Below are 19,518 nucleotides of genomic sequence, written 5' to 3'. Positions count from 1 at the left end.
TAATTGTCTTTTGGCTGAGTTACATGCCACTGAAGGGGATGATGACTCCCAGGCTCATGATGCTGAAACTGCAGCTCCGCATGGTGCACTTCATACCTGTGGCCTACAGGGGGCGATAGCCGGACCGACTGACTGAGCGGCTCCATTGATAGCTGGTCAAAGAGCGCCACCGCTCGCTGACACACACACACACACATACACACACTCGGTATATATCCCCACATCAGGTCCCCTTGACTGTCTCCTTCACACAGTGGGCTCGCAGGCAGACACAGCTGACTTTCACCCGAGCTGGCCGCTGTCCTTGCAGTAACGAGAGGCAAACAGGGAGCTTGCAATGATCTCGCTGGACTTCAATTTCAACATTTTGACTCGGGACCTGTCGCATTATCTGGAAAATCAAGTGAAAGTTGGGCTGTTCGGGTCGGGAGTGGGACTGTCTCTGGTGCTGGGCTTTAGCGCAGCGTACACCTGCTACTATCTGCTCTCAGTAGCGAAGGTAAGTAACCTCATGCTTTATAACCTGCGTTTAAAGGGGCTGCTGTTCGCCTCGTAGCCGTGTGTGTGCACGCCAAACCGCTGTGTGTGCTTTTCAAGGTGGAGCATCATCATCACCACCAGGCGGGTGATGATGATGCTCCACCGGTGCTTTTGCTGATGGAGGTTTCGATTAGGCTGCATCTGTCCGCCGGTGGGCTAACGTTAACACATGTGGGGTGGCTGTCAGGCACATTTAACCAGCATTAACCAGCGTATTTAACTGATTAATAATCATATCTGCACCATTGTGTTGCACTTATGTAACTACATCACATCCATCCGTCGGAAGCAGGTACAGTTAATGTCGGCTTTTACTAAGCTAAGCTAACATTAACGGTTACTGTGTGTGTGTTAGCTAGAGATGCCGGCTGCAGGCTCTGTGTGTGATGCATGGTGAGTTCAGGTGACATCCTGTGATAGCTGGCAGAGACTCACGTTGTTGGCTTTATGTAACAATAAATCACCCGTTTAATATGTTTATTATGCATGAGTTCAACATCAAGATAACAAAACAACAAACATATGGTGTACATACTGAATCTGTGTGAATTAAACTACAATTAAATGAACTACATTAACATCAGACCAACATTTCCTGCAGTGGGATGATTTAAAACAAAGGGGTGGCTAATAGCATAAATTATGCAACAAATCTATATTGTTAAATTTACAAAGCACCATGCCATAATGTGTTATGCAGAGCTAATGCATGCATGCATGAGTTATTATCATTTAGCATTGTAGAGACCTTAAATGCAGATGCATGCAGATGTGTTTTAGTCTCAACCTTGCTTTCTGTGACATTTTAATCATGCACAACAACTGAAATCATCTCATTTGTATGTTTTGAGATGTGCACTGTAAAATCTTGGGAACTGATTGCCTTCAAAAAGGGGATTAAATATTACTATCACTCTGAAGTAGGGCTGCAAGGCAACGATTAGTCGACTAATTGACGACTAATCGACTATTAAAATAATCAGTGACTATTTTAGTCGTCGACTAATCGGTTTGAGTCATTTTTCATAGAAAAGTACTGTAAAAGTACCCAAAATACTCTTATTGCAGCTTCTTATGTTCAAATATTGGCAGCTTTACACACTCTCCCATGACGGTGAACTGAGACCCTTTGGCGTGAGTACGAAACAAGACATTAGATGACATCATTTTGGGATTTGGGAGAGACAGACTGACATTTTCCAACATTTTAACACATTTTTCGATAAAATGATTAGTCGACTAATCGAAGAAATAATCGACAATGAAAATAATCATTAGTTGCAGCCCTACTCTGAAGTTATGTTAACTTTATATCTGATTGTTTAAATGTAGTTTTATTTACTTTGTGAAATTGCTGCAATGTAAAAATCGCAACTGAAATAACTTGTGTTGCAACTTAAGTAAAGCAAGTTACTTAACTTGATCATGACAGAGAGGATTTTGCATGTGATGGACTTAGGATACATATATGTTCTGTGGTTCTGTACTGAATTTTAAGCGAACTTAATTAGATATAAAGTAAACATAACTTAAGACTACTGGTTATATTTACTAATCTTTTAAGGCAATTGACTTTTAAGACTAATAGTTATGTGATTCATTGATTTTTATTTGTGTCATGCACACGTACATGTGCCTGGCCCTCATGTAACAATCAAAAGTACATTTTATTTAATTACTCAGTCTAGAAACAGAATACTCTGGCAAAGAGCCACAAAGAGGTTCCCTTTCTGAAACAAAACTCAAATTTTTCATGACCTTTCACCCAAAAGAAATCAACATAGATAGAGGTCATCTTACATTCCTTATGTCTTCATATACAAGTCAGTGAAACAAGGAGTGAACCTCATTCTCAACTTCACCTAAATTACACCAGTTATATTTACAAACCTTTTTAATGCAGATAGTTTTTACAAAATGATGTAACAAAACATGACTTAGTGTTTTATTACAGTGATGGACCAGTTGAGTCATGTTATATAACATCACAATAATGAAAAAACACAAGTAACTTTTTAGTCAAACACTTCATTCACTTGTCTTTTGCAGAAGCCACAGCTCATCTCAGGGGGCAAGAAGTTCTACCACTTTCTGAGGGAGCAATGTCCGGTAGTGTCAGAGACCTACTACCCCACCTTTTGGTGCTGGGAGAGCCGCATCCAGACTCTGCTGAGACCCTTTGTCACAGCCAAACCTGGAGTTGTCTACAGAAAGTAAGTCCTCTCTATGACTGACATAATAACACAACACACAAGCTTTATTCCCCGTGCAAGCAGACACACCTCACCTGAATCTGAAGTCATACAAAGGCCAGAGTACATATCCATGATGAGATAAGCCTGAGTCATGCAAACTAGAGAGTTCACCTTTGACATAGTACAGTGCAGGTGCATTTTCATTTGCTCTCTTATTGTGACACTCTAGAGAAATTAAATGCTGCTGCAGAACTTTTCATGCAGTTAAACGCTTTATTAAGAAACTTCAGAAACTAGATTGGTCACTGAAAAAACTGCCGTTGCGTGTTTCTTGATTTCTTGCTTACTCGTTTCACAACTGCAGATCCAAGTAACAAATCCGAGTCTTGTTCTTAGGCAACACTCGGAGGCTCAGAGGAAAAAGAGATCTTTTGTGCCACAATGCTGGCTCGGGCCGCCCTGCCGCCCTGCCGCCCTGCTCCTTGATAATGTACATTCTGTCGAAGATTAATTGCCACTGCATTCCTTGCCCACTGCGGACATAAAGGAGATTAAAATGAATTAAGAGAGACTTAGTTTTCATTGTTACACTCTCATGTAATGTGTTTCATGTATTCAAACATTCCTTAATTTCCATAGCCTTTGTTTTGGGCTAGATGTATGTGTGTGTGTATACAATATAACTTGTGCATGTATTATGTGTGGTGAGTGTGAGTTGTTTGTCAGCTAGGTTGGAGAAAGTAACACCTTAACTGCAACCTTAACATGAAAGTTTAGATTGATTATTTAAAAATCAGTGAAAATAGGCGCTGTTAAATCACCAGTATCGGCCAAAGCTGGAATAAATCTATACTGGATCTGTTAACTGGAGTTTTGTTGTGTTTCCTGTTTATACACTTGATCATATTGAGACATTGGATCGTGATTGTTGTTGTTTGTTGTTGTTGTTGTTGTTGTTGTTGTGGCAGTTTTTAGTTCTTCAGTTGAATTATTAGTCGCATAATTTGTCTGTCCCAGTAACATTCACACTGCCTCTGCTCTTGATGGTCTCCTTTGTCAAGGAGACAAATATTCCCATCATGCAAAGGGACTGTATTCACCTTAGTCCAGCTGTGTGTTATTTTGCACCGTAAGACTGGTGGTCACATTCACTGAAATTATTATCACATTTCCTCCGGGGACAACAGGACGCCCCACCTCCATAATGAAGTTACTCAAGGTTGCCCCAAGGACGGACACTGTGAAAACTGTCCTATTTGTCGTCGGCTGTCAGGGTGAAATTCCACTCATCTCATTGTCCGAGCGCAGGATTAGCAGCGGGTCTCCTCCCACTCTGTGTGCTGGTCATTCTGGATTGGCCCTCGCTGACTTTAAAGTCTAGCTTCAGGTGCATATTTCATGGAGGTTCTGTAATTTCATGCTGATGTCTTTACCGCCGGCCAGCCAAGTTGGCTCACTGGCCGCGGTGTGTGTGTGCAGTGCAGGTTTTAAAATGCACTAGCACTGGGACTAAATGACCTCATCTGCCAGGCTAGGGTTGTATAGCCCAGAAATTGATTGACTATAACAACCCAGTGGTGCAGTGCCCTCCTCCTTATCTTAACTTGCTGTGTGTTGCAAAGTACACTGACAAGATAATCACAGGGGAAATGAGGCAGCTGTAAGTGAGCATTCTACTCACATCTCCAATTCCCCTTTGGGAGTGCTTGTGACGGATACAATGAAGTAGTCACTTTACCTGCAACTGAACAGAACATTTTAATTGTGCAAAGATTAAAACTAGAAAATGTTAACAGTTTTTAAAGGCCACTCAGTGAGCAGATCATATCAGTGTTGTCCTGTGTGTGCTTGAGTGTTTACACGTGTTTGAATGAGACATATAAATAGATACATAGAGATACAGGCAGAGGGTAATATTCAGAACGATCCTCATTGCTGAGTTGCGTGTCTCGCTTGTCTCTGCAGTGAGCTTATTAAGGCAGCAGATGGAGGACAGATCTCTTTGGATTGGTTTGACAACGACGAGAGCCTCTCTCATCCCGACCCGGCCACTAGGCCCACAGTCCTCCTCCTTCCCGGTCTGACCGGCACCAGCCGAGAGTCCTACATCCTGCACATGGTCCAACAGAGCCGGGATCTGGGCTATAGGTGGGTGGTCTTGGCTGGATAACCTGGCGGCGGTCCAGCGCTGAGCACATATTCAGGGCACTAAATCACACAACTGACACTCTCTGTGCCTTATGCTACGATTCACCATTCATCTAGCATCCAGTCAAAATCAGAGTACCACACCAATATTGATTAAAACATAAAACCTGACACCTACTTTGGGAATATTTTGTAACTTTTATATAATGGGTGCATGAATGCCAGGGACTTGCGGTTATTTAAGGTGAACAAATAAAAGTGGGCAGCTAAGCTCTGTGTCAAGGGCTGCTTTTTTGTAAATAGCCAAACGTAGCACAGGCTCGAAGAGTTGCAGAGTGAGGCAGTTTTTCCCCCCCTTTTCCCTCTCCAATAGGCCCTTTCTCCGTGTCTCTGCACTCATTCTTTCACCCAGATTTGGGAAGGCATGGGAAGAGAGCCGGCAAACTCAGCATCTTCCACCCCTCACCCCTGTCTGTGTAGCTTAATGAATTACAGCTTATCCCGGTACAAGCTTTGCAGCTTAGCTCAGACCAGCTTCCGAGTCTGTGCTGCAGTGTGTGTTTAAGCAACCTCCCACATACACACACACACACACACACACACACATACCCACACACACACACCTCTCTGTCCTCCTGCCCAACACCCCATCTAGCCCCACCCTGCTTCTGAGTTACGCCGACCAAAACAGCAGTTCTGACTCCAGATAACAGATGAGAGGAGGGATGCTGATGCCTTTGCTCCACAGTACAAACAGAATGCTCTTCACACGGCTGTGCCTCTCTGCACATCTCATCATATTCCCCACTTCAGTGTTTTGTTTTTTTTTAAGTAAGGAACATTTGTTTAAAGGAATTTGGGCCATCGTGCTCCTTGAACATGGAGGTCGGTAACCTGTAGTGACAACAAAAAAACAAGCGTAAGCTCAACAGAGCTCGTAAATGTTTCCTTCCTTGTATGCATGCTTTTGATTAAAAAGCAAACTCAAACTTGTCATTTATTTTCTTGAGCAACATATATTCAAATTGCTTGTTTTGTCTGTCCATGAGTCAGAAACACAAAGATATGCAGTTTGTAATTATATATGAAAGTAAAGCAGAAAATACAAGTTGCTGATTTATTTTCTGTTGATCGACCACCATTAATTGTTTCATCTCTATCTGAACTTGTTTTAGCTACAGTCAATATATAAAGTGGTTAAAGGACTCACGTCTGAGACTGTAATAATTTAGTACCCGTTTTTGTGTATTTCAGATGCGTGGTTTTCAACAACAGAGGAGTTTCTGGTGAAACGCTGCTGGTAAGTATCTAACCTGTGTCATAGTTTTTAACCAGAGAAGGTATAAAAATGATGGACGTAGCCACCGTGACATTACCCATTTGTTTGTGGACTCCCATTTTGAAGCCTTGAGTTTGGCATTTTGGCAGTGGAAACTTGGATCTTTGGAGTGACCATTTTTGGATGAACCCTAACGCCTTGTTTCCACTTACATATGTGTACGGAGACGAGGCAACCGCAATCCATTCATTCCTATGCTCCTCTCCTTTGTAATATTTCGGCCCGGAATTTTCTGCGAGTATTTTAAGTATTTTATGACAGTGTGCTAACTTAGCTAACAGGCTGCTAACTGGCTAACTGGCTATTTCCTTCAGTTCAGATGCCTGTGTTGATTGTCGAAAACGGATATCCAAACTACTGGATGCTGAAAAACAGAAAAAATTAGCCTCTCCTCCACAGCCACATGTAGTTTCTATCAGGTGTCTATCCATACGTAAAGAAATGCACTTGCTTGCGTTGGACACTAGAAGCATCAGCCGTATATTTACAGATCTACAGACACCAGTCACATACGTAAGTGGAAACGAGGCGTAATGATAACTGCTACCTTGGTTAGCATGGTGCATTAATGGTCTGTGGTTAACTGCAATAATGCTTATGCTAATACTATTTTCCACTTCCAAAAAACAGGCTTAAAACCGATAAAACAAAATGTACACACTGGAAAATTGAACATCTGACTTCTTTGGGCAGAGATACTCAACTTGCGTATTTTCAGCCTTTGCTGAATGCAGGGGTGTTTCTAGGATGTGACCCTTAGAGGGTCTTTTATTAAAACTAAACTCCGAACAAGACTTTTTCAGGTGAGCAAAATATTACAATTAACTTTAATTAACTGAAAACATGCTGAAATAACGACAGCTACAGCTACGCCAATACTCTTTGAATCCGGGGTTACGCCATGGTTACATTGCCTGATTAACATTGTTGCTTTGGTAGAGACTTGTTACAGACAGCACCCAACTTTCACTCAGAGGGGCCATGTCGTTAATTATGCATAACTTAAAGCCCTAATAAAATGTAAACGGGTGAGTTATTAAAAAATTCACGCCACTCCAGTTGTCATGAAAGGTGAAATTAGTTTAAGAGACCAAACCTTTACTGTACCACGCTGTGAACATGTTAATTTCTGCTGCGAAGTTTGGCATTGCAACGTTAGGCATGTGAGGACTGACTCACTTTTGCAGCCAGCCCCAAGTGGCCATTAGAGGAACTGCAGTTTTTGGACATTCCCGTGTCCAAGGTTGCTGCTTGTTTTCAGCCTGTTATTCTTTGATATTTCATGTCTACAGTTGTCTTGTCCATATTCAAAAGACAGACATGTATACAGGATAAAAAGGATGAGGGCCAGTTGGTTTTTCCATTTGTCAGTGTGACAGCTTCCCCGTGGAGTTGTCCTTTTCACTGCTTCATCCAGCGCAGAGCACGTCTATTCCACACGTGTCATAGAGCCCACAGGGAGCCTAAGCGGATGCTGCACAGACAATGTTGTTGCACAGCAGGGATTAAGTTGCAGACAGATACTGTATTTTAATGCCGATCCACAGAAATATGACCTCATCAAGCACGTGCTGTTCTGACACCTGGCTTAATCTGTCCTCTTACACCCGGGTATATTTAGCCAACAAAATGGGCCCGAGCTCTGATAGCGCATAACGTGCCTGCTGTGTTTTATGTCTCCCCTTCTCTCTCTGCACGTCTTTGGAACAGAGGCATGCTCTTTACGGACGCCTGTGTCACCCTGATCTAATCATACCACTTCGCCACCATACAGAGATCTCATTCATGGCACAAATGGTGTTTCATTACAGGCAGGGATTGCCCACAATCAATCTAATGTTCCTCTTAGTGGATGTAAATCTGAATCAGTTGCTGATCTGTGACCTGCTGTTGTCTTTGTCGTATTCTGTCTCAGCTGCATAAAAAAAGGGTAAAAGTGACACTAAAGTGTCCAGTGTCAGTTTGATTCAAACCTGTATTCTAGGTCATAGCCAGAATTTAGTTGGCTCAGCTGTCCACTGATTTAAAAAAAAAGAATTTTAAACTCAATAACCTTGGCACTGCACCAAGTGGTGGGGGTAAGACGGGACTTTTCTCCCTCATTTCACTTGGGAATTGTGCTATATTCTATGCAAATGATGTAGCATTTGTATGCTCCTGTGAGTGTTTTCTCCGTGTCCACTTAGTGTGAATATCGTCCATTGTTTAAATAGGCCAGTGCTTTAGTTTAGAATGACCCGCTGTGTGAAAGATGCCCCCTGCCTCAAAGACTGTCCTGAGTGCTAGTGCCCTATTTCTAGAACTCGTAAAAAGCCAATTACATTACACTTTCCTGTGGAGTAGCTTTGCACTGCAGAACTTTAAATCTGCTCAAATATTTACCCCAACTATTGGTATTATATTTTTCTTTGAAACATCTTTACATAGTATAATTCAGTTTGTAAGTTTAGCTGTTTCACTGCGGAGTCCAGAAGTTGTGCAGGCCGATTAGAGGAACCGTAAGAGAGTAGGAAAACAGGAATTTACTTCGCCTGTGTTTCTGCTTGAATCTTAATGAAGGGTCTTGGAGAGCTGAGGAGTCAACTGCAGCCTGAGAAGTTGGACTTGTTAAATGGGCTCCTTTGAGTTAGAGCTGGTTTTGTTTTGTAATGTTAAGTAACCTGCTCTGCCTGACAAACTGTTTCAAGTTGAAATGGATTCTCCCCCTTCTCCCAAAAATCACAGAACAGTGTTCAGTGTTCGTCAGCATCAGAGCCTGAATAAATAATAATGATATACTGTTGCAACATTAGACAAAGATTTCACTCTTTTGTGCCGGCAAAAATAACAATTCCATTTATATACAGCAGGTTACAGACTTAAAAATAAATCCTCCGTCCACACCTTCACTGATTTATAATGAGTGTGGCCTCACTTCTGCAGTGCGGTGGATGTCTGGGGTGATACCTCACACCTCTGACAGTGTAAAACACAACTTGGAGCAAAACATATCGTCATAACAACAGAAATTACCAACTGCATAATTGCTGTTTGCATTTTAAAGGCGGTATAGTGAATTGTACTGGCTGTTTGAAGCTCAGGGTTACACCTAACGATTATTGTTGCGATCCCAAGGTGACGTCTTCAATCATCTTGTTTTGTCCAACCAAAACCCAAAGACTAATGACATGTCAGAGGATTGTTTCTATCCATCAACCTCATGGTTATGAGCCCAGTACATTTTCTCTGCACCACTCTGCTACATACTCCTCATAGGACTTAAACCCACAATCCCTTGCGTAGAAAGCCAATCCTTCATCCATTAAAGCAATGGAGCTGGTGCAGCTGCCGGGGAGCCAGTCTGCACCAGGCAGTGTTCAGTGTTAGAAACATTGACACTGTGATCCCTTCTACTTTATGACTGGGATGGCAGCCTTTGTGCAACGTAGGTTCAAGGAATCATAAAGGAGTTCAGTCCCTGCTGGATGTTGTAGATGCTAGATGTTTAAATATCTTGTTTTGTCTGAACAACAGTCCCAAACCCAAAGATATTCAGCTTAATGCACAAGACTAAGAAAAACATAAAGTATTTGCAACTGAGAAGCTAGAATCAGTAAATATTTGGCAGTTTTGGTTAAAAAGAAAGACTGAAATGATTCATCGGCCATCAAGATAGTTGCAGATTTATTTTCTGTACATCGACTAATCTGTTTATCAACCAATTATTTCAGCTCTAGTTTGATTCGCCTTAAATTTTGATTGACTTCTGTTAAAACACGTTGCATTACTGTACACCACCAGCACATAACAAAAACTGATCCTCCCAAAAGATGGAAAATACCACGAGCTGAAAATGGCACGTGTGTAGCAACAGAGATAGAGTCTATATGTCTGCTTCCTTTGCTGCTATCTGTCCCTGTAAATAACAAAGGTCCTGGTGTTACCCAGGGAGACTGTCTGGTACACATTAATCTGTAAGCTCTTTGTGTCTACATGTGCATGTCTGTCTTTATCTACTGTATGTGTCGTATCTTTGTGTCTCAAACATGTCTACTGTATGTTATGTCGTATTCGCCAAAGATTTTTACAGTTAGTTTTTTAATATTCACCCAATGTGGTACAAAAGCATAAAGCAGCAAGTTAATTGAAAATGCAGTGCAATGTTTGCAGCCATTAACATTTAACATAGACTCTGTTGTCTTACTGTCTCACCCAGACCCCGAGGACCTACTGTGCAGCCAACACAGAGGATCTGGAGACTGTTATTGAGCACATCCAAAGGACGAATGAAGCTGCTCCAATCATGGCTGCTGGAGTATCAATGGGCGGGTAATGAAGCCGCTCACTAACAGCTGACTGGATATTTCAGTACTGGCGGTGACGCTGCTAACAAATCTCAGACTTAAAGCCACAGCTGGTATAAAAAATAACCTTTTCTCATATGTGCTGAAAATGTAACTAAATCTTAATAGAAAATCTGCGGCAAATCATGTTCCTCTGACTTCTCCTGGCGCCTCTAATGGCATTTGCAAGAATGCACCGCACCTGAATGAAAACAACCAATCAGGAACGATGCCGGCCTGCTCCTGTAAAAGTTAAATTCAAAGCAAGCTTTTTGGCCTTGGTCTTCTTCTATTGTTGGAAGCAAAGAATGTGCATAAGAAGTGATTGACAGCTGCCTTACACATGCTGCGTTTTTTGTGTGCTCAAATTCATTGTTTTCAATGAGGACGTGTGGCAGGTGCACTCAAACGCTAGAGCGACACCGTTGAGGTGCACGTGTTCCCAAGCGCCTATTTTTCAGCAACTGCTGCGTGAGTTCAGCTTTTGGAACGCAGCAGTGCGCAGCGCATGTGTGAGGATCAACCAATCACAGCTTACAGATGTCTTTCCCTTCTTCTGTAAATATCAGTCTGTGGTAAATTTGGAAAAGTCGATCATTTTGGTGCAGGGCTGCCAAAGCTTTTCATCTGTCCCACAGACGATTAGTCTCTTACACAGACGCCGATGACGTCAGCACGCTGGCTGACTCTGTCGTCTGTGGACATTCCCATAGGAAAGTTGTAATAGATAATAGTGCTAATAATGCTGGCTCCCAGCAGCAGTGATGTGATTGGATCCAAATCCGTGTACTTCCTCGACCAACGGCTGATTAGCTTTGCCTTACACCCGCATACACCGGAATTGCTGTTCCCCAAATTGTTGTCCGTAGTACAACAGAAAAGGAAGTGTTCAGTGCATCGCAAGAAGAGATTAAAATGGATATGATTTCATTTGATTCAGCTATATTGCAGAGCTGCAACGTCTCTGTTACATGTAACACACGTGCCGTACCTATGGCAACGCCGTCACATGGTCTGGATATCCCCGCCCATTTCTATTACAAAACGAAAGACGAATGTCCCCAGACTCCCATTCCGAAGTAAGGGAGGCTGGTCACACACAATAGACCTACACGCAAATAGCACCTGGAAAAAGATCAGCTCTGCACTCAGGATTTCAGGTAGATAGGCTACGATGTGGTGCTTGTTAAGGTTGCTTTGCAAACTCAGACACAACCTGCCGCTGCGCTCTTAAAAGCTGGCTCAAAAAAGACACAAAAATAACACCTAGCGCCCGACCTCATGTTTTACAAGGCGGTTAAAGATGCAGCATGTGCACATCCTAAAAGACTCCTCCTGCCTCTGATTGGTTGTTTTCGTTCAGGCGTGGCGGACTCTTGCAAATGCCATTAGGATCACTACGAGGAGCCAGAGGAACATGATTCATTTTCACAGATTATCTGTCTCATGTACTACAGTCCAGATATAGCGACAGCAAATATGACAAAACTGTTATTTTTATATAAGTTACCTACTGAACCTTCGAAGCTTTACAAGACAACTACACACTTCAGTTGGTGACTCAGTGGCAACTTGCAACTAGAAGATGTGAACTGCAATGCCCAGAAATCCCCTGATTTAACATAATCCAGCATTAGGAAACTACTCAGAACTCACTCACATTCTCTAATTCAGCTTATTTGTGATTAGTTTATGCAAAATGTCACCTGAAGGACAAGATAGGCAGAAGATGTAATTCTAGTGGGTCTAACTTTCTCTCTGTGCAGCATACAGTTTGGGGTTTGCTATAAATATTCTACTGTCACAATTCGTATGGGTTTATAGAAGTGAAAATACCTGATATTAGAATTTCATTTCAATTTTTTTTCATTATTATTTTGGGTATTGGCCTCAGAAACCCAGTATTGTTTAGGCTATATTCAGTGCTTTATCATGGTCCCGGTGGTTCAGTGCAGCATGCCAAAGAAGGTGTTTTTATACTGCACTGCATTAATCCCATGAAGTGAAGGATTGGTCAGAAATGGAACATGTTCCAATCCCTGTTTTCCCCCCATCTGTCCCTTCCTCTCACCCTCCCTCCATGTTCAGGATGATGCTTGCCAACTACTTGGGTCGCAAGGGCCGGGAGACCTGTCTGAGGGGGGTCGTCGTCTTCTCAGCAGGCTGGGATGTGTTTGAGTGCACCGCTTCACTGGAAAAACCCCTGGACCGCTTCCTCTTCAACTCCTACCTCACCAGCTGCCTACAAGCCTCTGTGCACAGGTCAGCCGGGGCCACAGCGGGATTAACGCAGCCGCTAACTCACTGCTAGTGCTAGAGGCTGAACATCTCGGGAGCTCGAACTGGGTTTTACGTATTTATTTCTATGTGTTCATCAAAGGTTTGCTTTTTGCAGTTCCTGGCAAAAACACTTGACTGCTGGTGTATTTTTTTATTTGTTATCTGACGAACAAAGTATATTAGAAAATACCTTCGATATATTTCAATCTGTGTATGATGTCAATGCAAAGTAATGCTTTTGTAATACTACTTTGAAAGTTGAGCTCCATTGTTGTTTCATTATGTTGTTACAGCCTTGTCAGCGTTTTCGAGGGACATATTGAGATACAAATCATTTCACCTAACATTAGTCAGTGACACTTTTATTTTCAATCTCCCCCGCAGACACAGACCAGTGCTTGAAAAGTGTTACGACATCGATCATGTCATGAAGGTCGGGATTATTTTTAGCGAAACTTTGCCATAAATGCTATTATAGTTAAACAAAGTAGCCAAAATTGAATCCCTTAACTCGCTCCTTACAGGCAAAGACCATTCGTGAGTTTGACGAGAGGTTCACCTCCATAATGTTTGGTTATCCTACCAATGATGACTACTACCATGATGCCAGTCCTGTCCACAGGCTGAAATCTGTGCAGGTGCCAATGCTGTGTCTGAACGCCGCTGATGATGTCTTTTCCCCATCTCACGGTGAGTCCCAGCAACCTCAGCTTTTCTGTGCAATCTGACTTTACTGGCACTCCTAATATGGTGGCATCGAGAATCTAGCATGACTGCCCCCTCAAAGTCAGAGATTCAAATCAGAGGTTGGAGACCCCTCAGTCGACTGAGATTCTTCAAGTCGAGCAGTTGTGTGTTTTTTTTTTTTTTTTTTTGGTTGCGTCAGTGTGTGGTGTACATCTAGGGATGTTTTGGTCCCCACATTTAGCTGCAGAGTGAGCACTCTTCGCTTTCACGCTGCCCTCCAGTTCAGGCAGCTGCAGGCACAGACTCAGGGTGAGTCCAAGTGAGAAGGAGGCAGCTGCCAGGAGGAAGAGAGGCTTTGGCCCTGTTTAGACGACAACGGTTTCTCTAAAAAACGGAAAAGTCTGTCCTTTGCGTTTTAGAAAACATCCGTTTATATGACGACGTTATTGAAATTATCGCAAAATCGAGTAAAGTAAAGCTGCAGTTTCAGGACCAGTTATAGGACCGTTTAATTTTCAGTCGGAGGCTGCAACCTGAAGATTTTTTGTTGTTTTTTGCTATACCCAAATACTACTTTCTTATTAAATAGTTATAATCAGTGTTGGGTAGTAACACGTAATTTGATTGATGAAGCCCAGGTAACTATACATTACCATTGCCGGTCCTCTCCACTCCTCTTACCCACACTTGAGCACCCGTTCTGGGATACACAGTGTGGGCTCACCCGGCCTGACCTCCGCAGTCCTCAGGCCGGGCGGGCCCACACTGTGTATCCCAGAACGGGTGCTCAAGTGTGGGTAAGAGGAGCGGAGAGGACCGCTATGAGGTGGAGTTGCCACAGTAGATCTACACTTTGTTGGAGAAGTGTTGATAAAATCAACAGTGTGAGCAGCACAAACAGAGCTTGGCATTGTTGTTGTGATGGTCGACTTTCTCGCACATGCCTAGTGACTGGAACCGTAATGAGCATGTGCGAAAAGTCTCCGTTTTCAGAGGAACTGCTTATTGCATGTTTACATGACAACGGAGACGCTGCCATTTCCATTTTCTGGAACCCCTTTTCAAAACGTTGCGTTTTCAGGCACCCAAAACGCCACTGTTCTGTAAACGATCGGCCAAAACGCAACTAAAGTTTACCCTTTTCAGGTGAATTGTTGTCGTATAAACGGGACCTTTGTCCAGTCAGGCTAGGCTACGAAACCGAATCTTCTACCAATTCACAGCTCACAGCAACTTCAATTCAGTCTTTGGCTTTTGTTTAATATCAAGTGTTGTTGCACATTTCCAATCCGTTGATAACATAGTTAGCATGCAGTACCTGTGAGGGTTAACTTGACTTTTTTACGTGAACTTCAGTGTCACCCTGAACATCCTGCTGAACCCTGTTCAAACTCTCAAGCTCAACATGGGAAAATAGGAATGAATAGTTGAATATTTGCAGTATTGAACAGCCAAAGCTGACTCCACTGGAGTTGGGTACCTTAGAATCTAATCCACGAAGAAGAAAACAGCACCTGAATCTTTTGCTTCTTTTACAGCCATTCCAGTGGAGGCAGTGAAGCAGAACCCCAACCTGGCCCTGCTCATTACCTGCCACGGCGGCCATATTGGTTTCCTCGAAGGCCTATGGCCTCGACAGAGCACTTACATGGACCGAGTCTTCAAGCAGTTTGCTAAGGCGGTCATCGAAAAAGGCAGCGGACTCCAAGACCTCTCGTGATAAGAGAACTTAACAAAGTGTTCCTCTACTTTTACTTCCTCTCTCTCGTATGCCTTTCTTCTTTCTTTCCTTCCTTCCTTTAATGTTTTCTTTCATTTTTGCCATCCATCTTTACTTACTGCATTCCATGTTTTTTTCCTTTCATTTTTATTCAATACATCCTCGTTTTTCTTTCTTCACCCATTTCATTGACCTTTTACCGTCTGTCACATTTGCCCTTCGTTCCTCCTTTCTGCATTCCATCCATCCTCTATTCCTTCCCTCTCTACCTAATCCCGTTCTACCTATTTCCTTCCTTCCATTGACTTTATTTTATCTTTGCCCTTCGTCCTTCCGTCCCATTCTTCCTCCCGCCGCAAGCAAAAAACAAAAAATGTTCTTTCTCATTTGAAGGGCACATCTTAATGAATGCAGCGTTTGTGTTGCGTTCAACGTTCATTTATTTATTCCATGCAGTTAACAGGTCATTGTATGTAATCATGCTCTCAGTGGTATGCTTATTGGAGAAAAAAAAAACGAGCATAGCTGTTCATGTCACTGTTGAAAAGCTGAATCTGTGCCCATCTTGTTTAGTTGCATTAGCTAGCTAAAGAATTCTGCAGTTACCTTGTGCAATAATGTTCTTTTGAAGTTAACACAAGTACTGTACATGAAACTCCAATCATCTCTGTTCATGAACCTGTAGTACTTATAACAGTAGGATTTTAGCCCTCAGGGATTTTCTTTATTTACTCATAACTTCCTGTGTAAATTTGCTTTGTCAATCAGTCTCATTTAGTTTGTGTTTTCCTTGTTTAAAGGTAGATGTTATTGACATACAGTTGTTTTTTTTTCTTTAAAGTAATAGTTTTATATTTTGGGAAAAACGCACATCTGCTTTCTTGCGGAAAGTTAGATAAGAAGGTTGATACCACTTTCATGGCAGCTTAGCTTAGCATAAAGACTAGAACCAGGGGACACAGCTAGCTTGGCTCTGTCTAAAGGCAATCTGGCAATCCATGCGCTCATCATGATTTAGCCTCTGGGGGAAACAGCCAATATTTCCGGGGTGTAGCCAGTGGATATCTGGAAAATATATCTGCTAATATAGTTGGATCAGTACCAAGACTTTGTCCTCCGTGCGCCGGCCATTGTTTACTGTCCAATTACCAATGGAGAATGGAGTTAGAGTTGAGCAATGATAATTTATTTTATTTATTTATTATTTTAATATTAAGGACATGAAAACAACAATTTTTAAAAGAACTGATAAAAACACTTATACTTGGTGTATAAAAACAGAGGAAATAAAAGACAGTTTAAATGAAAATAAAATTCGAGTAAAATCAGAAAAGGCCCTCCGATAAAAGTCTGTTTTAAGAAGGGACTTAAAACAGATCACTGACTCGGACAGACTGTTCAAGAGCCTCGGGGCCCTGACAGCAAACGCCTCAAAGTACGTCCTGGCATGTACGGCACTAAGAGATCGGAGATATATCTGGGAGAGAGACCATGAAGAGCCTTAAAAGTAATCAGTAAAATTTTAAAATCTATTCTAAAACATACCAGTCAGTCAGTGTGAAGAGGCTAAAACTGGAGTGATGTGATCACGTCTCTTGACTCTGGTTTAAAGCCTGGCAGCTGAATCCTGTACAGTCTGGAGTCGAGTAATAGATTTTTAAATCAGGCAAGAAAAGAGGCCGTTGCAGTGATCGAGGTGTGAAGAGATGAAGGCATGTAAAATTGTCTCTGTGCCTTTTGACTTTAAAAGTTAAAATGGATGATCTCTATAAACAGATATGTGAATATGAATGCAGATAGATTTTTTAAAAAGGTAAATCCCTGTCAGACAGTGGCCGATGAGTTTCGATAGATGGATGGATGCACTTTGGCCAGTGCATTCCACCTCCTGCCCACCTTTTGTTCTTCATGTGCTCTGTTTACCTACATGCAACCAAAAGCCTCTTAACACGCGATTGTTTGATACTACTCTTGACTATGAACAGAAACCCGAACACTTGCCTTCAGATTCTGCATTCTGGTGCAGTGGTTAGCGTTGTCACCTCACAGCAAGAGAGTTCCGGGTTCGAACTTCTGTGCAGAGTTTGCATGTTCTCCCCGAGTCAGCGTTGGTTTTCTTCGGGTTCTCAGTCAGTTGTTGACTATAAGCGTGAGTGGTTGTCTGTCTCTGTGTGTCAGCCCTGTGATAGTCTGGTGACCTGTCCAGGGTGAACCCTGCCTCTCCCCAACGTCAGCTGGGATAGGCTCCAGCCCCCCCGCGACCCTTAACAGGATAAGCGGTTATGGAAAGTGAATGAATGAGAAAATCCACCTACAAACAGATTTTTTTTTAACCCCAGAGCTGAGCTGTTTCCCTCTGCCTCCAGTCTTTATATGCTAAGATAGAGTCTCATATTTATTGTACAGACGTGAGAGCGGTGTCAATCTTCTCATCCAGCTCTCTGCAACGCAAATGAGCATATTCCCCAAAATGTCAATCTTCTCCTTCCATTAACCTTCTGCATGCACTTTTATGTTCACACATTCTACCTTTACGCACACCAAATAGTTCTACAAATGTATTATACGGAGAATAATTCATTAATGACAAGGAATGTGAAATTGCACTATTTTAGTTGATACTACCATGCCTCTAATTCCTTAATGCCAGGCACTTCGTTTCATTCGATATATGAAAGTATATCCCAAAGGCCAGACAGAGCAGTATATGAATTCCATGAGGTTTTCTTTGTGAAAATGTCGGTGGTTAGTTCTGTAAGTAAGTGCGAGGGTGCTAGATACAGTAATGTGAATGAAGTAATGCACACAGGACGACGGAGAGTGTACATATTTGGCTGTTTGAAGTGCTGGATGTTGCTTTATGCAAAGTATTGGTAAGAAACCTGGTTGTCAGTCGCTTCTGGTTCTGTTTCGCCAACAATGATCGAGGGGCTGGCTACCGTGTATGAGTTGGCGTCGATGAAACGATCAGATCCGGCGTGGCAGCCAGGCTTTCAGTAATGCACCGCACAAGGGATTTTTGACTTCCTGTTCCTGTGGAATTTTGGTGTCTTTTTGTTCTGCCAAGTTGTCCATTGAGTAGCATGTGTCTCATCAGTGTCATCATGTCCTGCACCTTAACACCACTTCTGTAGCACAAAGGACATGTTTGGTTGTTTTTCATATAGATGCTGCATTTCATTTTGTACACTACATTAAAAGAAGAAGAAAAAATGTGTGCAGCAATAAGATTTTAAATTAAAAAATGGTCTCTGTAGTATAATTACCAGTATATGCACATTATCACCATGAGTGTAATATGCTGTATTTAATAAATTATTAAACAGTCTCGGTCCATTCGTCTGCTGCGTCTCCTCATTCTGCTTCTCATGCGTTTTCTCAGCAGTTTATTGGACTGCTCCACTGACCGTGAGCTGCAGGTTAGAATAACTCACTGGGTTTGTCTTTTGTCAGCACTTTCTTTCTTTCTTTGTCTTTCTTGCTTTCTTTCTTTTTGTCTCTCTTTTTCTTTCTATCTTTCTTCCTTTCTGTCTTTTTTCACTGTCTTCAGTTCTTTGTCTTTTTTCTGTCTATTTGTCTTTCTTTTTTCTATCTTTATTTATTTCTTGTCCTTCCTATATTTCTTTCTTTCTTTTTTCTGTCTTTTTTGTCCTTTGTTTCTTGATGTCTTTCTTTCTTTTTTCTGTGTCTGTTTGTCTTTCATTCTGTTTTCATCTTTCTTTCTGACTTTCTTTCTTTCTTGCTGTGTCGTTCTTTTTTCTGTCTTTATTTCTTTCTATCAGTCTTTCTTTAATTCTGTCTTTTTTGTCCTTTGTTTCTTTCTTTCTTTCTGACTGTCTTTCTGTCTTTCTTGCTTTCTTTCTTTTTGTCTCTTTCTTTCTATCTTTCTTCCTTTCTGTATTTTTTCACTGTCTTCAGTTCTTTGTCGTTTTTCTTTCTTTCTATTTGTCTTTCTTTTTTCTATCTTTATTTCTTTCTTGTCCTTCCTATATTTCTTTCTTTCTTTTTTCTGTATTTCTGTCTTTTTTGTCCTTCATTTCTTTCTGTCTTTCTTTCTTTTTTCTGTGTGTCTGTCTTTCATTCTGTTTTCATCTTTCTTTCTGTCTTTCTGTCTTTCTTTCATTCTGTCTTTTTTGTCCTTCGTTTCTTTCTGTCTTTCTTTCTTTTTTCTGTGTGTCTGTCTTTCATTCTGTTTTCATCTTTCTTTCTGACTGTCTTTCTGTCTTTCTTTCATTCTGTCTTTTTTGTCCTTTCTTTCTGTCTTTCTTTATTTCTTTCTGTCTTTTT

The 19,518-nt window shown here is 41.8% G+C and overlaps 1 protein-coding gene across 1 annotated transcript; it reads left to right on the top strand.

Moving 5' to 3' along the window:
• The first annotated feature begins 206 nt into the window (after positions 1-206).
• On the top strand, positions 207-18,565 carry abhd3 (abhydrolase domain containing 3, phospholipase). Its single transcript, XM_033651538.2, has 9 exons — positions 207-499; positions 2,590-2,753; positions 4,701-4,883; positions 6,138-6,183; positions 10,418-10,530; positions 12,633-12,806; positions 13,209-13,257; positions 13,349-13,514; positions 15,050-18,565. The coding sequence occupies exons 1-9, from the start codon at positions 338-340 to the stop codon at positions 15,229-15,231; spliced, it is 1,239 nt and encodes a 412-aa protein (XP_033507429.1). The 5' UTR covers positions 207-337; the 3' UTR covers positions 15,232-18,565.
• The last annotated feature ends 953 nt before the right edge of the window (positions 18,566-19,518 follow it).

Source organism: Epinephelus lanceolatus, chromosome 12, assembly GCF_041903045.1.
Source record: "Epinephelus lanceolatus isolate andai-2023 chromosome 12, ASM4190304v1, whole genome shotgun sequence".
Classification (NCBI taxonomy): Eukaryota; Metazoa; Chordata; class Actinopteri; order Perciformes; family Serranidae; genus Epinephelus; species Epinephelus lanceolatus.
The sequence above is the reverse complement of the archived record's forward strand: the minus strand, read 5'-3'. Positions and strand labels throughout refer to the sequence as shown.

Excerpts from the sequence above, each read along its gene's own strand:
- abhd3 (XM_033651538.2), top strand. The coding sequence starts at position 338 with ATGATCTCGCTGGACTTCAATTTCAACATTTTGACTCGGGACCTGTCG. Across the intron at positions 500-2,589 it reads ATCTGCTCTCAGTAGCGAAG|AAGCCACAGCTCATCTCAGG; the intron begins GTAAGTAACCTC and ends TGTCTTTTGCAG. Across the intron at positions 13,515-15,049 it reads TGTCTTTTCCCCATCTCACG|CCATTCCAGTGGAGGCAGTG; the intron begins GTGAGTCCCAGC and ends CTTCTTTTACAG.